Source organism: Chiloscyllium plagiosum, chromosome 10 (assembly GCF_004010195.1).
Source record: "Chiloscyllium plagiosum isolate BGI_BamShark_2017 chromosome 10, ASM401019v2, whole genome shotgun sequence".
Lineage (NCBI taxonomy): Eukaryota > Metazoa > Chordata > Chondrichthyes > Orectolobiformes > Hemiscylliidae > Chiloscyllium > Chiloscyllium plagiosum.
Window position 1 is genome coordinate 73,186,246 of NC_057719.1, and position 17,108 is coordinate 73,203,353.

A 17,108-nucleotide genomic window follows, 5' to 3' on the forward strand; every position below is an offset into this window, starting at 1 on the left:
TAACAATAAGTAGACAGAAATTACATTCCAGTTGTACAAAATCCTAGTCAGATATTGTGAGCAGTTCCAAGCTTCTCACCTCGTAGGAAGTGTGATGTACCTGGAATTCGTTTATGAGGATAAATTGCATAAATTTGGTCAATAATCCCTGGAATTTAGAATGGTGACGTATGGCTTGATTGAACTCTTCAAGAAAACTGAATGTTTTAGTTCATTTGCTTATGGGATGCCAGCATTACTTGCAAGGTCATTACTTATTGCTAATTCTAAATGCCCTTGAGAAGGTACTGAACTATGCTCTTGAACTGCTCCAGTTCTTGTACTGTCATTAAGGAGGAAGTTATAGGATTTTAATGCAGCATTGGAAATGTATTTCAATGTCAGGATAGCAAGCAAATTCGAAGAACATGCTGATGGTGGCTACTGCCACCCTGGTGTTCCAGGTGGGACTTAGTGATTGCTTCACACATGGTAGCTGATGAAGGTCCAAGAGTTTGACCAACTATCCACAATTTTTCACACTTCAACATAAGACCAGAAAATTAATCAACTCCATAAAGATGGCCAAGTGAGAATAATAACAGGAGGAATACAGGATGTTGACACCACAGTATATAAATTGAGCATTTATCCTCTGGTTTGTTACCAGGGACAGATACAACATTATTAAAATCATACCAACATTATTATCAATACATTAAGTAGGACAAGCTTCGTGCAATCTGTTGAATTTCCAGAGATGCCTCTATGAGGTGACTACATTGAATCATAGAATGAAAGCGCAGAAAGCAGCTTGACCCATTGTGTTTCCCCAACTCTGAACGAGCTATCCTATTACATACAAACATATGAATCAGGACCAGAAATGTCTTATTCAAGTCCCTCCTCCTCCTCCCCCTAGCAGCTCACTCACTCATTCAGTAAAATCATGGCTAATCTAACCCCAAATCTACATTTCTGCCTACCAGAGCGACCTTTCAACCCTCTTAATGTGAAGAACAACAAACTTCAGCTACACACCGCTTTTAAATTGCCAGTATGATTACTATTAGCCTTTTTTTTTGCAATTCTAATTTGACACTAAATTTCCATCTAGTAAAGGAACCAAGAGATATGGAGGTAAATGATCAGTCATGTTTTTGTTGAATGGCACAGTAGGCTTGACAGGCTGAATGGTCTATTTCGTTCTGTTTTCCGTATTCTCCCACTGACAACTCAGCAGGAGCAATTTTCTTTGCCTTCAGGGAAAGGCTTGCAAATGGCTGATGTCCCTGTCTAAACGCAGACATTTCTATCAATAACCAGGCCAAAACTGAACATTATAATTGAAATAATCAATAGCTTGGAATCTGCAGTTGTAATGATGACCAAACTGCAAGCTTTCATGGTTATCATGGTGTAAAAATAATCGCAACATCTGGCATCTACACATCAGCAGTTAAACATAGAAAAAAGGAAACTACTACAGGTGACAAGACTGCTCCTCCATGGGAGGCAATAGTGAAACTTTCAGAGAAACAAGGAATCAGTAATTTGAAGTAAACTTTAAATTTTATATGCAATATTCTCCCTGCAAATTCCATTCAAAAATGTAAATCTTGTTGAATGAGGTATAAATAGTTCCTAATGCTATTCTAAAACATGGTAATTAAACACTTTTTTTGGCCGTAATAAACAAATTTTAGAAGTCTACAGTAGTGTATTCCTCCATTTAAAAAAATCCTTTTTTTAAAAAAACTGCAAAAGACATTTTTCTAAATTGATTAATATATTTCAGCTTTAAACCCGCTTGCACATTGTAGTGATTGTAACAAGGTCAGGCAGATGGACCTCACAGAATGAGTTCCCTGATTGGAGCTATTCATCTGGTCTAATCAGACAGCCCTGGCTGACAGATACAAACAGGAGCATCCCCCGTCCAATTCTATTTTAATTCAACCCCTATCCTCCCCTTCACTGTTTGATCACGCAGCACTGCCCTTTGATGTGAAAGGCACTGCTTGTCACTGGCCACTTGGGTGTTTCCTTTCTTCCTGGTGGTGGAAACTGAATAAAGATTCATGCACCTTGTGTCTTTCACTGTGTCTCACACCTGCACACACAACATGGGTGCTGGGGAAAAAAGCACTACCACAGTTAGGCGGTAGTGTGAGGGTAATAAGAAAAAAGAAAAGAAAAAAACAGGAGCATCAGAGATTACATTCATTCAGAGAGCTGGATCTGAGGAAGTCAGACCAGTGTCAAGTTTTCAGCACAAAGAAATAAAGGGTGACTTGGTGATGGGATACCAGCCTCTGTGGAGTTATTTCATACATCCCAATCTCATTTCTACGCCATAAAAGTGAATGATAATCAGTGCCTTTTAATTCTGAGTTTGTGGACTGAGAGAATTCTTCAATCGAATTTGGTGCATAGCTTACTTAAGGATTTAATTACCTCAAAACACCCAAGATCATTACAGATGGCAGATTAACAATAACCGCCTTCTTAATCTAAAATCAACACCAAACAGCCCAATAAATATCTTTCTTCCCTGCTGACCACAAAATCTAGACCAATAGGAATGCTGAGTGTCAATATTAATAAAACAATGCTCTCCACTAATTCAAAATAAAATCTACAAGATAAACTTCATCCAAAATGGAAATACAACTGTGGAAACCTTCTAAACTTGAAATTTGTTTCCTTCAAATTCCAGGGAAAAGCAGATTTCACTACAAAGTCTCAGGGCATAAAATAAACTCAGATATCAGAGTTCTTAAGAAGCTCGGGTTATGAATGAAGTCATGGACTCGTTTGCTGAGCCAGTGTGTTTTTCTGAAAACGTTTCATCACCTTACTAGGTGACATCATCAGTGCGTCTTTGATAGGATGTTGGTGATCTGTTCCACCTGGTATTTATATGATTCTGTTTGTTGGTACGCGTATCTGAATGGTTTGTATATGGGATCCAGTTCAATGTGGCTATTGATTGAATTCCAGTTGGAGTGCCAGACTTCAAGGAATTCTCTGGCGTGTCTGTTTTGCCTATGCTAGGATAGTTACATTGTCCCAGTTGAATTTGTGTCCTTTGCTGTGTGTGGTTAGAAATGAGAGAGTGCTGTTTGTATCTGACGGTGGCGAGCTGATGTTTGCGCGCTTATGACCATCTCTGTCTTATACGTACGACCCCTTATTATGAGACACAATGCAATTAATTGTGGCCATGATATTGATTCCTGTGGCACTTCATTGGTTACAGGTTGCCATCCTGAAAATGTCTCCCCTATCCCAACTGTCTTCTATTAGTTAGCCAATCCTCCATCTATGCAAAGACATTACCTCCAACAAAATGGGTTCTATAAATAGCCTATCCTGTGGCACCTTATCAAAATCCTTAAGAAAATCCAAATATATTAGACATCTCCTTTATGCTATCTGCACTGTCCATTTCTGTATTCCTCCATTGACTCAACGGAATTAAATTGGAAGATAGTGGTAGCATGTTCTTCAAAGTCAGAAGAGACAAGATTCAGGATCTACACCAAACAGTGGCAAGTGGAGACCAGATTTCAATCCGATGTTTTTTTACATTGCTGAGCTACACAGGTGAAGGGCACTACTTAATTAAGTACCAACAACACTTGCATGGGACCCCTGAGACACAGTGACAGTGTCTGTACCTCTGATTCAGGAAGACTAGGTTCAGGTCCCACCTGTTCAGAGGGGTGTGATAACATCTCTGAACAGGGCGATTGGAAAACATCTCCAAAATCACTGATAAATAAGGGAACACTGTGGGTGGCAGACAGACTCTAATGCCTCTATCTAATGGCTCTTTTTGTCAATAAACCGATTATCAAAAAAGGATTACTGTCCAGCTTCATTCTTCATCATCCAGCTTGAGACCCAATTAACACTGGAGCTCAGTCTCTGAATTGTGGATTAACTTTAAGTGGGATATTTATATCAGTCAGAGCAGGAAGTAGTTGTCCCACATATAGGAGCCCATAAAACCCTCTCAACCTATGGGACAAAAGAGTCATTTAATATAAAAAATATGGTTATGTTAATGAAACAATAATTTGTACTGTGTCACACTTTTAATAAGTATATCAATCCTTCCACTTTCTCACAGTATTCTCCAAGTGAAGAGCTTAAAGAATCAAAAATATCAGCTGGTCTTTGATAGGGACCTGTTAATTCAACACCTGTTAGTTTCGGTTATATTTTTTCATATTTCAATTTTATTCCAATCAGAACTGATGACCTTCTCAAAATACTAGACAGTATAAAAAGTAGCCATAAAGTGGCTTTCACGGGATATGGATGTCACTGGTTTGGTCCTCATTTACTGCCCATCCCTAACATAGTGAGCTCCCTTCCTGATGGTGCACACACAATGCTGTTAAGAAAAGGAGGCTCCAGGATTTTGGCCCAATGATGACGAAAGAATGGTAACGTAGTTCCAAGAAGGGGTGGTATATTGACTGCAGTGGAATTTGCCAGCAGATAATGTACCTATGCATCTGCTATCCTTGCTCTTCCAGGTGGTAAATCATGTGGGTTTGGAACGTGCTGTCAAAATAAACTTAATGAATTGCTGCAATGTTGTACTTGGTGTACACAAGGCAAATTTGGCTAAGGCTGAATGACAAGTTTAATTGAAAATCATTTTACGCACACAAAAGAAAATCCATTTTAATAAGATATTAACACCTAAGTTTCAAATTTCCCATTGAACCTACACATTAAATTTTAAGGCACATGATCCTTGCCCATCCATTTTTCTTGCCTGCAGTCTTACCGAATACGACTCTGAGAGATGCCTCAGACCTTTCTTCAAGTATTGGAAATGTTTCTCTCTTTGAAGGACAGGTCTGGAAAAAAGTACATATGGTTAAATCAAGTAATGCAGATATTTGATGGCAATGAATCAAAACTAGTTGCATAATTAATATTTTCATTTATGTATTTAAGCTGTATTAAATTATGGCAATGGAGAAAGACAGCTGAACCAAATTAGCACTTTCTTGAATTCACACACAGTAAAATTAAACCAAAAGACTCCGAATAATTACTCCAATGGTTCCTAAGCAGACTTTTGAATAATCAATCTAAGACTTGGTGAATAATTAATTCCAGATACCAGTTGGTATCTCAAATAAAAAGACTTAACTATTATTAAATATATAATAACTTTAGCAATTACACAAAACAAGCTTTATAACTGAAGCATTTGTTTTCACCGCCCATTCACACAAAAGGCAAACAAACAAAGACAGTTAATGGATAAATAAAAGAAAATAACAAAACTGGCCAGATTACTTAAATGCCTTTCACAATGCATTAATTCACAGGCATAAATGTGGATCAGGGTCACCTTCATAATGCACCTAGGCAGACAACATTACTTCTAACTCAGTTTTCTAATCTCTGTGCTTTTGAAAGCTGGTATAGCAGATTAAGCAGGGAGCTTTCAAATCTTCATGCTGTCGCAGCATCAGCTAAGAACACTCTTCCAAAAAACTAAAAGGAACATGGGACTGGGATATCATAGCAATTACAGAAACATGACTCAGGGATGGTCAGGACTGGCAGCTTAATGTTCCAGGATACAAATGCTACAGGAAGGATAGGAAGGGAGGCAAAAGAAGAGGGGGAGTGGCATTTTTGATGAGGGACAGCATTACAGCTGAGGAAGGATATTCCCGGATATATATCCAGGGAAGTTATTTGGGTGGCACTGAGAAATAAGAAAGGGATGATCACCTTATTGGGATTGTATTATAGACCCCCTAATAGTCAGAGGGAAACTGAGAAACAAACTTGTAAGGAGATCTCAGCTATCTGTAAGAATAATAGGGTGGTTATGGTAGGGGATTTTAACTTTCCAAACATAGACTGAGACTGCCATAGTGTTAAGGGTTTATAGATAGAGAGGAATTTCTTAAGTGTGTACAAGACAATTTTCTGATTCAGTATGTGGGTGTACCTACTAGAGAAGCTGCAAAACTTGACCTACTCTTGGGAAATAAAGCAGGGCAGGTGACTAAGGTGTCAGTGGGGGAGCACTTTGGGGCCAGCGACCATAATTCTATTAGATTTAAAATAATGATGGAAAAGGATAGACCAGATCTAAAAGTTTAAGTTCTAAATTGGAGAAAGGGCAATTTTGACGGTATTAGGCAAGAACTTTTGAAAGCTGATTGGGTGCAGATGTTCGCAGGTAAAGGGACAGCTGGAAAATGGAAAGAATTCAGAAATGAGATAACGAGAATCATGAGAAAGTATATTCCTGTCAGGGTGAAAGGAAAGGCTGGTAGGTACAAGGAATGCTGGATGACTAAAGAAATTGAGGGTTTGGTTAAGAAAAAGAAAGAAGCATATGTAGATTACTTAGATTTTTAGATTACTTACAGTGTGGAAACAGGCTCTTCGCCCCAGCAAATCCACACCAACCCTCCGAACAGCACCCCACCCAGACCCATTCCCCTACATTTCCCCCTTCACCTAACACTACGGGCAATTTAACTTGGTCAATTCACCTAACCTGCACATTTTTGGACTGTGGGAGGAAACTGGAGCACCCGGAGGAAACCCACGCAGACACAGGGAGAATGTGCAATCTCCACACCGACAGTTGCCTGAGGCGGGAATTGAATCCGGGTTTGTAAGGTATAGACAGGCTAGATCGAATGAATCCTTAGAAGAGTATAAAGGAAGTAGGAGTATACTTAAGAGGGAAATCAGGAGAGCAAAAAGGGGACATGAGATAGCTTTGGCAAATAGAATTAAGGAGAATCCAAAGAGCTTTTACATATACATTAAGGACAAAAGGGTAACTAGGGAGAGAATACAGGCCTCAAAGATCAGCAAGGCGGCCTTTGTGTGGAGCCGCTGAAAATGGAGAAGATACTAAATGAGTATTTTGCATCAGTATTTACTGTGGAAAAGGATATGGAAGATACGGACTGTAGGGAAATAGATGGTGACACCTTGCAAAATGTCCATATTACAGAGGAGGAAGTGCTGGGTGTCTAGAAATGCATAAAAGTGGATAAATCCCCAGGACCTGATCAGGTGTACTCTAGAACTCTGTAGGAAGCTAGAGAAGTGATTGCTGGGCCTCTTGCTGAGATATCTGTATCATCAATAGTCACAAGTGAGGTACCGGAAGACTAGAGGTTGGCTAATGTGGTGCCACTGTTTAAGAAGGGTGGTAAGAACAAGCCAGGGAACTACAGACCAGTGAGCCTGATGTTGGTGGTGGGCAAGCTGTTGGAGGGAATCCTGAGGGACAGGATGTACATATATTTGGAAAGAGCTGAAAATGTGTTGCTGGAAAAGCGTAGCAGGTCAGGCAGCATCCAGGGAACAGGAGAAACGACGTTTCGGGCATAAGCCCTTCTTCAGCTTATGCCCGAAACGTCGATTCTCCTGTTCCCTGGATGCTGCCTGACCTGCTGCGCTTTTCCAGCAACACATTTTCAGCTCTGATCTCCAGCATCTGCAGACCTCACTTTCTCCTCATATATTTGGAAAGGCAAGGACTGATTAGGGATAGTCAACATGGCTTTGTGCTTGGGAAATTGTGTCTCACCAACTTGATTGAGCTTTTTTGAGGAAGTAACAAAGAAGATTGATGAGCGGCAGGTGTGATCTATGTGGACTTCAGTAAGGTGTTCAACAAAGCTCCCCATGGGAGACGGATTAGCAAGGTTAGATCTCACGGAATACAGGGAGAACTAGCCATTTGGATACAGAACTGGCTCAAAAGTAGAAAACAGAGGGTGGTGGTGGTGGGTTATTTTTCAGACTGGTGGCCTGTGACCAGTGGAGTGCCACAAGGCTGAGAAGTGGCAGATGGAGTTTAATTCAGATAAATGCGAGGTGCTGCATTTTGGGAAAGCAAATCTTAGCAGGATTTATACACTTAATGGTAAGGTCCTATGGAGTGTTGCTGAACAAAGAGACCTTGGAGTGCAGGTTCATAGCTCCTTGAAAGTGGAGTTGCAGATAGATAGGATATTGAAGAAGGTGTTTGGTATGCTTTCCTTTATTGGTCAGATATTGAGTACAGGAGTTGGGAGGTCATGTTGCAGCTGCACAGGACATTGTTAGGCCACTGTTGGGATATTGCGTGCAATTCTGGTCTCCTTCCTATCGGAAAGATGTTGTGAAACTTGAAAGGGCTCAGAAAAGATTTACAAGGATATTGCCAGGGTTGGCGGATTTCAGCTATAGGGAAAAGCTGAACAGGTTTACTAAATTATGAGGGGCATGGATAAGATAAAAAGGCAAAGTCTTTTCCCTAGGGTCGGGGAGTCCGGAACTAGAGGGCAAATGTTTAGGGTGAGAGGAGAAAGATATAAAAGAGACCTAAGGAGCAAGTTTTTCACACAGAGGGTGGTACCTGTATGGAATGAGCTGCCAGGGGAAGTGGTGGAGGCTGGTACAATTGCAACATTTAAGAGGCATTTGGATGGGTAGATGAATAGGAAGGGTTTGGAGGGATATGGGCCGGGTGCTGGCAGATGGGACTAGATTGGGTTGGGATATCGGGTCGGCATGGACAGGTTGGACCGAAGGGTCTGTTTCCATGCTGTACATCTCTATGACTCTAATTCTGGTTATGCCCTGATCTACTCTTCTCAAGGCCTCATTTGCCTTTCAACAATTTTCATCTGCTTGAAAACAGGCGCTCTTCCAGACTTCCTAGAACCAATTCCCAGGTACTGACCTTGTTAATCACCCACTTCTACATTCTGTTTAAACACAACTCTCTTCATCGGGTTCTATGTCTGTTGGAACCCCTTTAATTAAGAATCAGCTTACAATTAGTCTGCAGACCCTGGTCTCACAAACAAAGCTTGTTTGGCCTATTCTTTTCCATTTACTATAAGCTGTCCCAAATCCACAAGTCATTTCCAGCTCTCAATTAAAAAATAATAAAAGAATAAAAATAACGAAAGTTATCAAGAGTTCTAACACGAAGAGTTCACAAATAGACATTTGCAGGCTGTGAAATTTGTTTTTCTATAATTCTAGGTCCAAACCAGACTATGAATGAATACATTGAATCTTCTGACACTTAGCTTTGCAAATATCATCTTGCACTTCATATCCACATAATATAAAGAAAGTTACAGTACTCTTGTATATTGATACCCTGCCCAAATACACAGCATTTAAATTGTCGCATGCAAATTTATTGTTACAGATGGGACTGATCCAGTACATATAACAATTCAATTAAGAAGTGAGATTGAAAAGTACAAAATTCTTAAAAAGCTAGAAATGTAATAATTCCTCTTGGGCTGTCTTATACATGAGCAATTTTTAGTATGTTCCTTTAAGGTTGCAGAAAAAGAAGATCCTAAATAGAATTTGCTCAATAATCATGAGTGAGGATGTCACAATTTAGAACAGAATTACACGTGTCATGGTTTCCATGGCCATTGCAATTTATTGCATTTGTTTCAAGGAACTTGAAGTTTAATAGCATTTGAAGCTTTAATCAGACAAGATAAGCTCGCACTGCAGCTGTTAAACTGCTCCAATAAAACACATTGGACTTAATTCAAATCATTGTATATAACTCAGACCTCAGCTGACAGCATCCAATTCTGCACCACGGTTACACAAAGCAGCATAAATGAACCCTGGCAAAGTACTATCATATATACATGTTAAACAATGCATAGGTTACTTTTTACAAATCACAAACCCATAAATATTTTGAGAGCAAGTCATAACCTGCATGATCGAATCTTAAAGTATTTATCACCTGAATAATGAGAGGTTGAAAAATATATAACCAATATACTTAAGAATTGGGTTTTTGGAAATAATTTTATCCCAACTCTAACGTTGTGCTGGTTATGGCAGGTAGCAGAGTCATAAATCAACAATCAACCCCATGTCAGAAGTATTGTATTGGGAGCTCTATTGTAGAAAGGCTACTCAAAAATTATACCAAGCAGGAGCTAGTCTGATTCTGAAGAAATGCTTGAAAAATTAGCTTTATATTGATCTAAAAAGGTTGATGCAAATAAAAAAAGGTTTAAGATCATCACTGGCTCTGTGAAACTAATATCAGTAGATTCATCCTGAAGCAAAGGCAATCTTGGAGGGATTATCATCTTAGGCCCTTCAAGTGAAGTGCTAAACTTCTGCTTTAAGTGGTGCTGGTGCTAATCTGAAATAAGGTTCATTGCTCTTTCAACCAAGACAGTTGTAACTCTCAGAAACAAAGATGGGAGATTTTTCTCAAACTAATTTCATTTTCGAGTTACCTAAAGAAACTTGTTATTAAAACACAATTATGCATCTAGTTCACAGGTCACACAACATGCATTCGACAATCAGCTAGGCCAAGAAATCGAGAAACTGGAAATATAAATCCACAAAGCCAGTTATTAAAATATTCCATCATTTGAGGGGTTAACTCCCTATAACTATCAGTCTTAGCATCCAATTACAGGATTTCTTTATATGGGAGCAGTAAATGTTCAAGTTGGGACAGTAGAGACTCAGTCTTCAGCAGTCATCTAATTTTGCTTCCAAGTTCAAAGTTTGTGCGAAGATTTGTAGCTCGGGTGCTCGTTGTTGTGGTTCTGTTCGCCGAGCTGGAAGTTTTTGTTGCAAACGTTTCGTCCCCTGGCTAGGCGACATCATCAGTGCTTGGGAGCTTCCTGCGAAGGCTTCGCAGGAGGCTCCCAAGCACTGATGATGTCGCCTAGCCAGGGGACGAAACGTTTGCAACAAAAATTGCTTCCAAGTCCCTGAGCACTGGAATATTAACAGACTAAATGAATGAACGAAGTGAGGCTCATAAATGCAATTTGCATGAGCCTTTGTTGGAGTATGATTTGAATACAAATCAATTTATTGAACAGAACAAAGTTTCCAAAATGATATCCTTGAATTAATACAAAGTAATTTATAACACACACAAACCTGTTCAGCTTTCCATATTTTAGGATTACTGCTTTCCTCCCCAACACTGCTCCTGAATTTAAGCTGAGATTAGACACACGTCATAATTGGGAAGATGAAGCTTTACCTTCATCAACCCAAACGCTGAATTTTGGGAAGATTTCCCTTTAAAAATGCAAGTCAATTGCAGCAGAGCACAATTCGCCTCAATGTGGGATTCAGGTAGGAATCAGATTGAACCCAACACAAGGGGTCTGACCTTATTCTGCCATGGATCATTTCATTATCTGCTTCTTTGTCCTGTCTGTGTTGGAGATGGCAGCATCGGGAAGTGGACCAGCTCTTGGGCAGAGGACTCCAGAAGAAGCAGTTGCCAATTTACACCAAAGTAGAGCCAGTGCGGAGACATTTCTTCAGCCAGAGAGTGGTGGGTCTGTGGAATTCATTGCCGCGGAGTGCAGTGGAGGCCGGAATGCTAAATGTCTTCAAGCCAGAGTTTGATAAATTCTTGATGTCACAAGGAATTAAGGGCTACGGGGAGAATGCGGGTAAGTGGAGTTGAAATGCCCATCAGCCATGATTAAATGGCGGAGTGGACTCGATGGGCCGAATGGCCTTACTTCCACACCTATGTCTTATGGTCTTATGACGTTTATTGGCACACAACACAGCAGGAAAACCCGGGACTGACTAGAAATAGTACTTGAAGAGCTTCTAGATTCTTTTGGTGTGGTACAGCAATATTTGATCATATCTTCTTCATTGCTTAAAATTTCAGGTCATTTGAGTTGAAACTTAAACAATTCTCAGCAGTTGATCAGTAATTATAGATATAATATTAATTGTCTAGTTAAAACTAAGCGTTTAGGTAGGAAACACAAGACAATGGTGGAAAAAAGTGAAACGCAAACTTAACTCTCAGGAACTGAGAGCACCATCCCTAGTTCATTGCATGAATCATAGTGCCTGTAATTACCCAGTATCAGGTTAATGTCACTTATGGTTCAAGCTGTAGCAACGCTGCAGCTTTAATAAAAACTGAAAGGTCAGAACTGTCAGATTTTTGATCACAGTGTCAGCCTCCTCTTTTTAATGGCTTTCTTTCTGCTCTGGGTCAACATAGGTAAATGAATCATCAACAGCTTACTAATGGTACAGCATCATTAACCCAAGTACCTCCCGGTGAATTTATTGCAATTTTTTACAACAATTATTTTACATGTTTTATATTTAACTCATATAGTGCAGGGATAAAAATATATCAAGTCTAAAAGTAGATGCTGAACACTTTCACCAGTTGACATTAGCAAAAACAAGAAATTCAAAATGGTGCTAAAACCAGGTTCTCAAATTGGAATATTTGAACTTATGGGTAAAAAATCAGAGGATTTAGTGTCCTAATTTTTCATGTAATTTTAATAAAATTTCTCTTTCCTCTTGCACCTGTACAGAACCTTCACCAGTTGCAGTCTTGTGTCACTCTCCTATAATCTCCTTCACACGTGACTATAGTCCATTGTCTCAGGCAACTGTCTGTGTGGAGATTGCACATTCTTCCGGTGTCTGCATGGGTTTCCTCCGGATACTCCGGTTTCCTCCCACAATCCAAAGATGTGCGGCCAGGTGAATTGGCCATGCTAAATTGCCCATAGTGTTAGGTAAATTAGTCAGGGGTAAATATAAGGTGGAGGAATGGATCTGGGTGGGTTGCTATTCGGAAGGTGGGTGGGGACTTGTTGGGCCGAAGGGCCTGTTTCCATACTGTAGGGGATCTAATCCAATCTAATCTGTTCAATTTCACATGCCATGTTGATAGATTAATAAACTGTAAAAAGCATTACTACTCAGCTTGATACTGCCTTCAGCTGAACGCTATACACATGAAATTTTTAAATAGATGGTGCTGGGGAACACCATTTCCTTTTAGAAACCTCAAGGTTACAAAATGATCTGCAAACTCGCTAACATTGGAGAGCATAACTGAACAGAATCTGGGAAATCAATCCTGAGATATTCTCAGTCTCAAGTGAATAAGCTCAGCGCCTCTATATTTGTCAAAAAAGAATTAAATTACATTTTGTGGCAAGTGAAATCATTGTACTTTATATATTGCCAACCAATACAACAACTGAAAATCCTACAATTACAGTTCAACCCCTCATCAGGGGTAAAAAAGTCTTTGCACTAAACTTGGGAGGAATTTGGGCAAAAGATTTCAACATAAGAACAGAAATGTTTACTCCTCATGATGAACTCACTCCATAGGCCCTGGGGTCTACCAATAGCATGTGAACTGCAACATTGGACAACCAACTGATGAAGGAGCGGTGGTCTGAAAACTAGTGCTTCCAAATAAACCCACTTGACTATAACCTGGTGTTGTGTGATTTTTAACATTCAAGAAGGCAGCTCATCACCACCCTCAAGGACAATAGATGTTGGCCAGCCAGAGAAAATTACAAAATGACAAGAAAAACAAATTTGCATTACTTTCAGATTCATTGAAAAGTAAACTAATAATTCTAATTACTAAAAACTAAAAAAAAAACTAATGAGGAAAAGCACAGCCAAATAATGAAGAATGATACACAAAGTCTGTAAATTGCCTCTTTGCCTCCATCTACTGAAAAACTTGCAGAATTGACTTAGTCACCGCTCATTTCCCAGTGTCACACGCCACATGGAACCAAGTACTGTACTTGCTGTAAAACTTTCACCAGGTTATAGTCTAACAGGTTTAAATGGAAGCACACTAGCTTTTGGAGCGTCGCTCCTTCATCAGGTGATTGTACTCCGAAAGCTAGTGTGCTTCCAATTAAACCTGTTGAACTATAACCTGGCGTTGTGTGATTTTTAACTTTGTACATCCCAGTCCAACACCAGCATCTCCAAATCCTGTAAAACTAGATGCTTTCCATGCTTCACCATGATAATGCATAAAGTTCATGCCATCAAGATCACATGTGTACAGTAGGGAAAGTTAAAGACATTTGCTTTGTGCATCAGGATTATCCCGATACTACAGCAGCATTAAAGATGTTACCAAACACAGCAGCACTGCAAAATGAACCCTACCAGAGTGTTATAAGTAGCAATGGACCACAAATTAAGCATATATACTTTAAAAGTCATTTCTATAGTCTTCCATTTGCTGCTTTATGCTGTGCTCTGAATCAGTGAAACAATGAGTTCATAGATACTCTGCAGCAAATTTATTGAGGATTTCATTCCCCAGCTAAGAAAGATTAGAGTCTCAGCAGAATTTTCAGGTTTACAGCAACTAACTAGAAGATTTGAATGTTTTACTGTCTCTTAGAACTTATTAATTAATATTTTTGCAGCATGTGTGAAATATGCAGTGAATTAACACATTACTGACTAGAAAAGATCTTGAGAATTCTACTGGAATTATGGAACACTAGGACCTGCCCACCGAGGTAAATTCAGGACAGGATAGTTAGAGAAGTCTGAAACAGGGGATACAGCCTTGGAAGTAGTAGGCCATTTAGGTCAGCGATGAGGAGGAACTTCTTCACCCTAAAATGAAACTTTAGAATTGCCTCCCCAAGATGGCTTTAGAGTCCTCACTTAAGAGTTTATTCAAGGCAAAGACTGATAATTTTCTAGATATTAAAAATACCAATGAATTGGAGATGGTGAAGGAAACTAATGTTGAAGTAGAAGATCAGCCATAAACTGTTTGAGTAGATTAAAAAAAGGCAGCTGCTGGAATTCAAGTAGACAAGCAGGAGACTGGAAGATCACAGCAAGCCAGGCAGCATCAGGTAGTGGGGAAGTGGGGAAGAGGTGAAGACAGGCAGAGGGTATGACCTGGTTGGTCAATGGGAGGAATGAATCCGGTAGGTAGCAGGGAGGAGTGGAAGGGAGAGAGGGGGGCTGGGAAGGGAGTCAGGGAATGGGAGTACTCAATGTTGAGTCCTCCAGGCTGTAGGCTGCCCAGGTGGAAGATGAGGTGTCGTTCCTCCAATTTGCAGTTTGGTTCGTTGTGGCAACGGAGGAGGCCAAGAATGGTCAGGTCGGAAAGGGACTGGATGGGGAAGTTGAAATGGGCGGTGACTGGGAGGTGTGAGCATGGTTGAGATGCTCGACGAACCTTTCCCAAAGTTTACGTTTGGTTTCCCCGATGTAGAGAAGACCACATCAGGAGCACCTGATGCAGTAAACTAGGTTGGAAGCGAGGCAGGTGAACCTCTGTCTCACCCGGAAGGACTGTTTGGGGCTTTGGATGGAGGTTGGGGGTTTACCAGCAGGTTTTGCATCTTTTTCGGTTGCAGGGGAAGGTACCTGGGGATTCAGGGGGATTAGTGAGGAGAGTGGCACAAACCAAGAAATGTCGATGGGAACGGTCCCTCCGGAAGGCAGAGAGGGGTGTGGAGGGGAAGATGAAAATGTTCTTGGTGAAGGGGTCTAGTTGGAGTTGACAGAAGTGTTTGAGGATGATGCATTGGAACGGAGACTGGTGGGGTGGTAGGTGAGAACAAGGGGGACTGTGTCTTTATTGCTTTCGGGAGGGGTGTTGAGAAGGGTGAAACAGGGAATGGAGTCGGTGAGATGGAGGGCTGTCTGGATGACGGGAGGGGGAAGCACGTTGTTTGAATAGATGGACATCTTGGATGTTTGGGAATGGAATGTCTCCTCGTCTCAGCAGAGGCAGAGGAATTAGGAGAACAGGATGGAGTTCTTGCAGGATACTGGCTGGGAAGAGGTGTAGTCCAGGTAGTTCTGAGAGTCTGTGGGTTTGTAGTAAACATACAACTGGAGACTCTTGCTGGAGATGGAAAGGAAAAGGTCGGGGAAGGGGAGGGAGGTGTCCAAGACGTACAAATAAATTTGAGGATTGGGTGGAAGTTGCAGGTGAAATCGATGATTTGCTCCACTTCAGCCTGGATGCAGGATACTGAACTGATGCAGTCAGCCAGTCAGTCATCGATGTAACGGCGGAAGAGTTGGGGAACTGCAGAGGGACTGTTCGACATAGCCAACAGAGGCAGGAGTAGCTGGGGCCAATCCACATGCCCACGGCAATCCCCGGATTTGGAGGAAATGGGAGGAGTTACAGGAAATGATTTTAAGGGTGAGGACTAATTTGGCGAGGTGGAGGGAGACTGGATGGGTCTGTTGTAGAGGAAGAAGCAGAGGGCCTGGAGGCCATTCTTGTGGGGTATGGACGTGTATAAGGACTGCACGTCCATTATGAAGGTAAAGCACTGGGGGCCGGGGAACTGGAAGTTACTGAAGAGATGGAGGGCGTGGTTGGTGTCTCGGAGTGGCAGAGACCTGTAACCAAGACTCCAGAGCCCTGTACAGAGACCTAGGAGTCTGTTTTAGAGAGTCCAGCTGATGTCAAGCAGTGACTAGACGAGAAGTGGAAGAGGAACAAGACGACAACAGAAAAATGAACTTTACGCAGTAAAATCTTACATTATATGCAATGCTTCAAAAATGGCGGTGGAGCACCACTTTACATATGACATGCAAAGATACACTGTTCCCTGCATTTTTATATACATGCGACAACAAATCTAAATCTAACTTGCCTACCAACCAACAATAATGCAAGCAAAGCTGAGAATAGTATAAGTAAAACACTATATTATCAATTACAGGAAGAAATATTGCTCCAGAGATACTACAGAGACAGTATCATGTTAATTTACTGCATATTTCATATGCTACAAAAATTAAGTGCTAAAATGACAGTAAAACAAATTGGAAGATTTGAATTTAAATGCATACTGTTCTATAATCTGTGCTTTCTGCATTATTCACCTGGATTTTACTCAATTTGACAGAATCTCTCCAAGAACCGGGTGGTAGGGTTGGTAGCAGTAAAAGTCCCTGTAATCCTACAGGATTATAGGACTTCTCTCTCATTAGAGAGATGACAGGTGGTTTAATTGGAGGGGCACCACACCCATGGCAAGGTTGAGGTGAGACCTTCATGATGACCTCATGGAACATTAGGAGTAAGGAGGTAAAAAAGAGAATGAAATCGCTTTTCATTCCAAGTTTTAGGTAATATGTTTATTAATATTTCAGTGTGTAGATGAGTCATACAAAACAAAAGCTCTAAAAAAAGCCCACTGTGTTTCCATTGTTTGCAATGTTTGAGGAAAGGCATGGGAGGGAAGGGAGCATTTAATGTACTTTCAGACAAGAAGGAGCTG

At 40.6% G+C, this 17,108-nt stretch overlaps 1 protein-coding gene across 1 annotated transcript in view; it reads right to left on the reverse strand.

Moving 5' to 3' along the window:
• Nucleotides 1-17,108, reverse strand: part of fntb (farnesyltransferase, CAAX box, beta) — an 80,923-nt gene that overhangs the window by 43,645 nt on the left and 20,170 nt on the right. Inside the window, exon 3 of the mRNA XM_043698076.1 lies at nt 4,787-4,859. Coding sequence (XP_043554011.1) covers nt 4,787-4,859 — 73 coding nt within the window. The remainder of the gene's footprint in view (nt 1-4,786; nt 4,860-17,108) is intronic.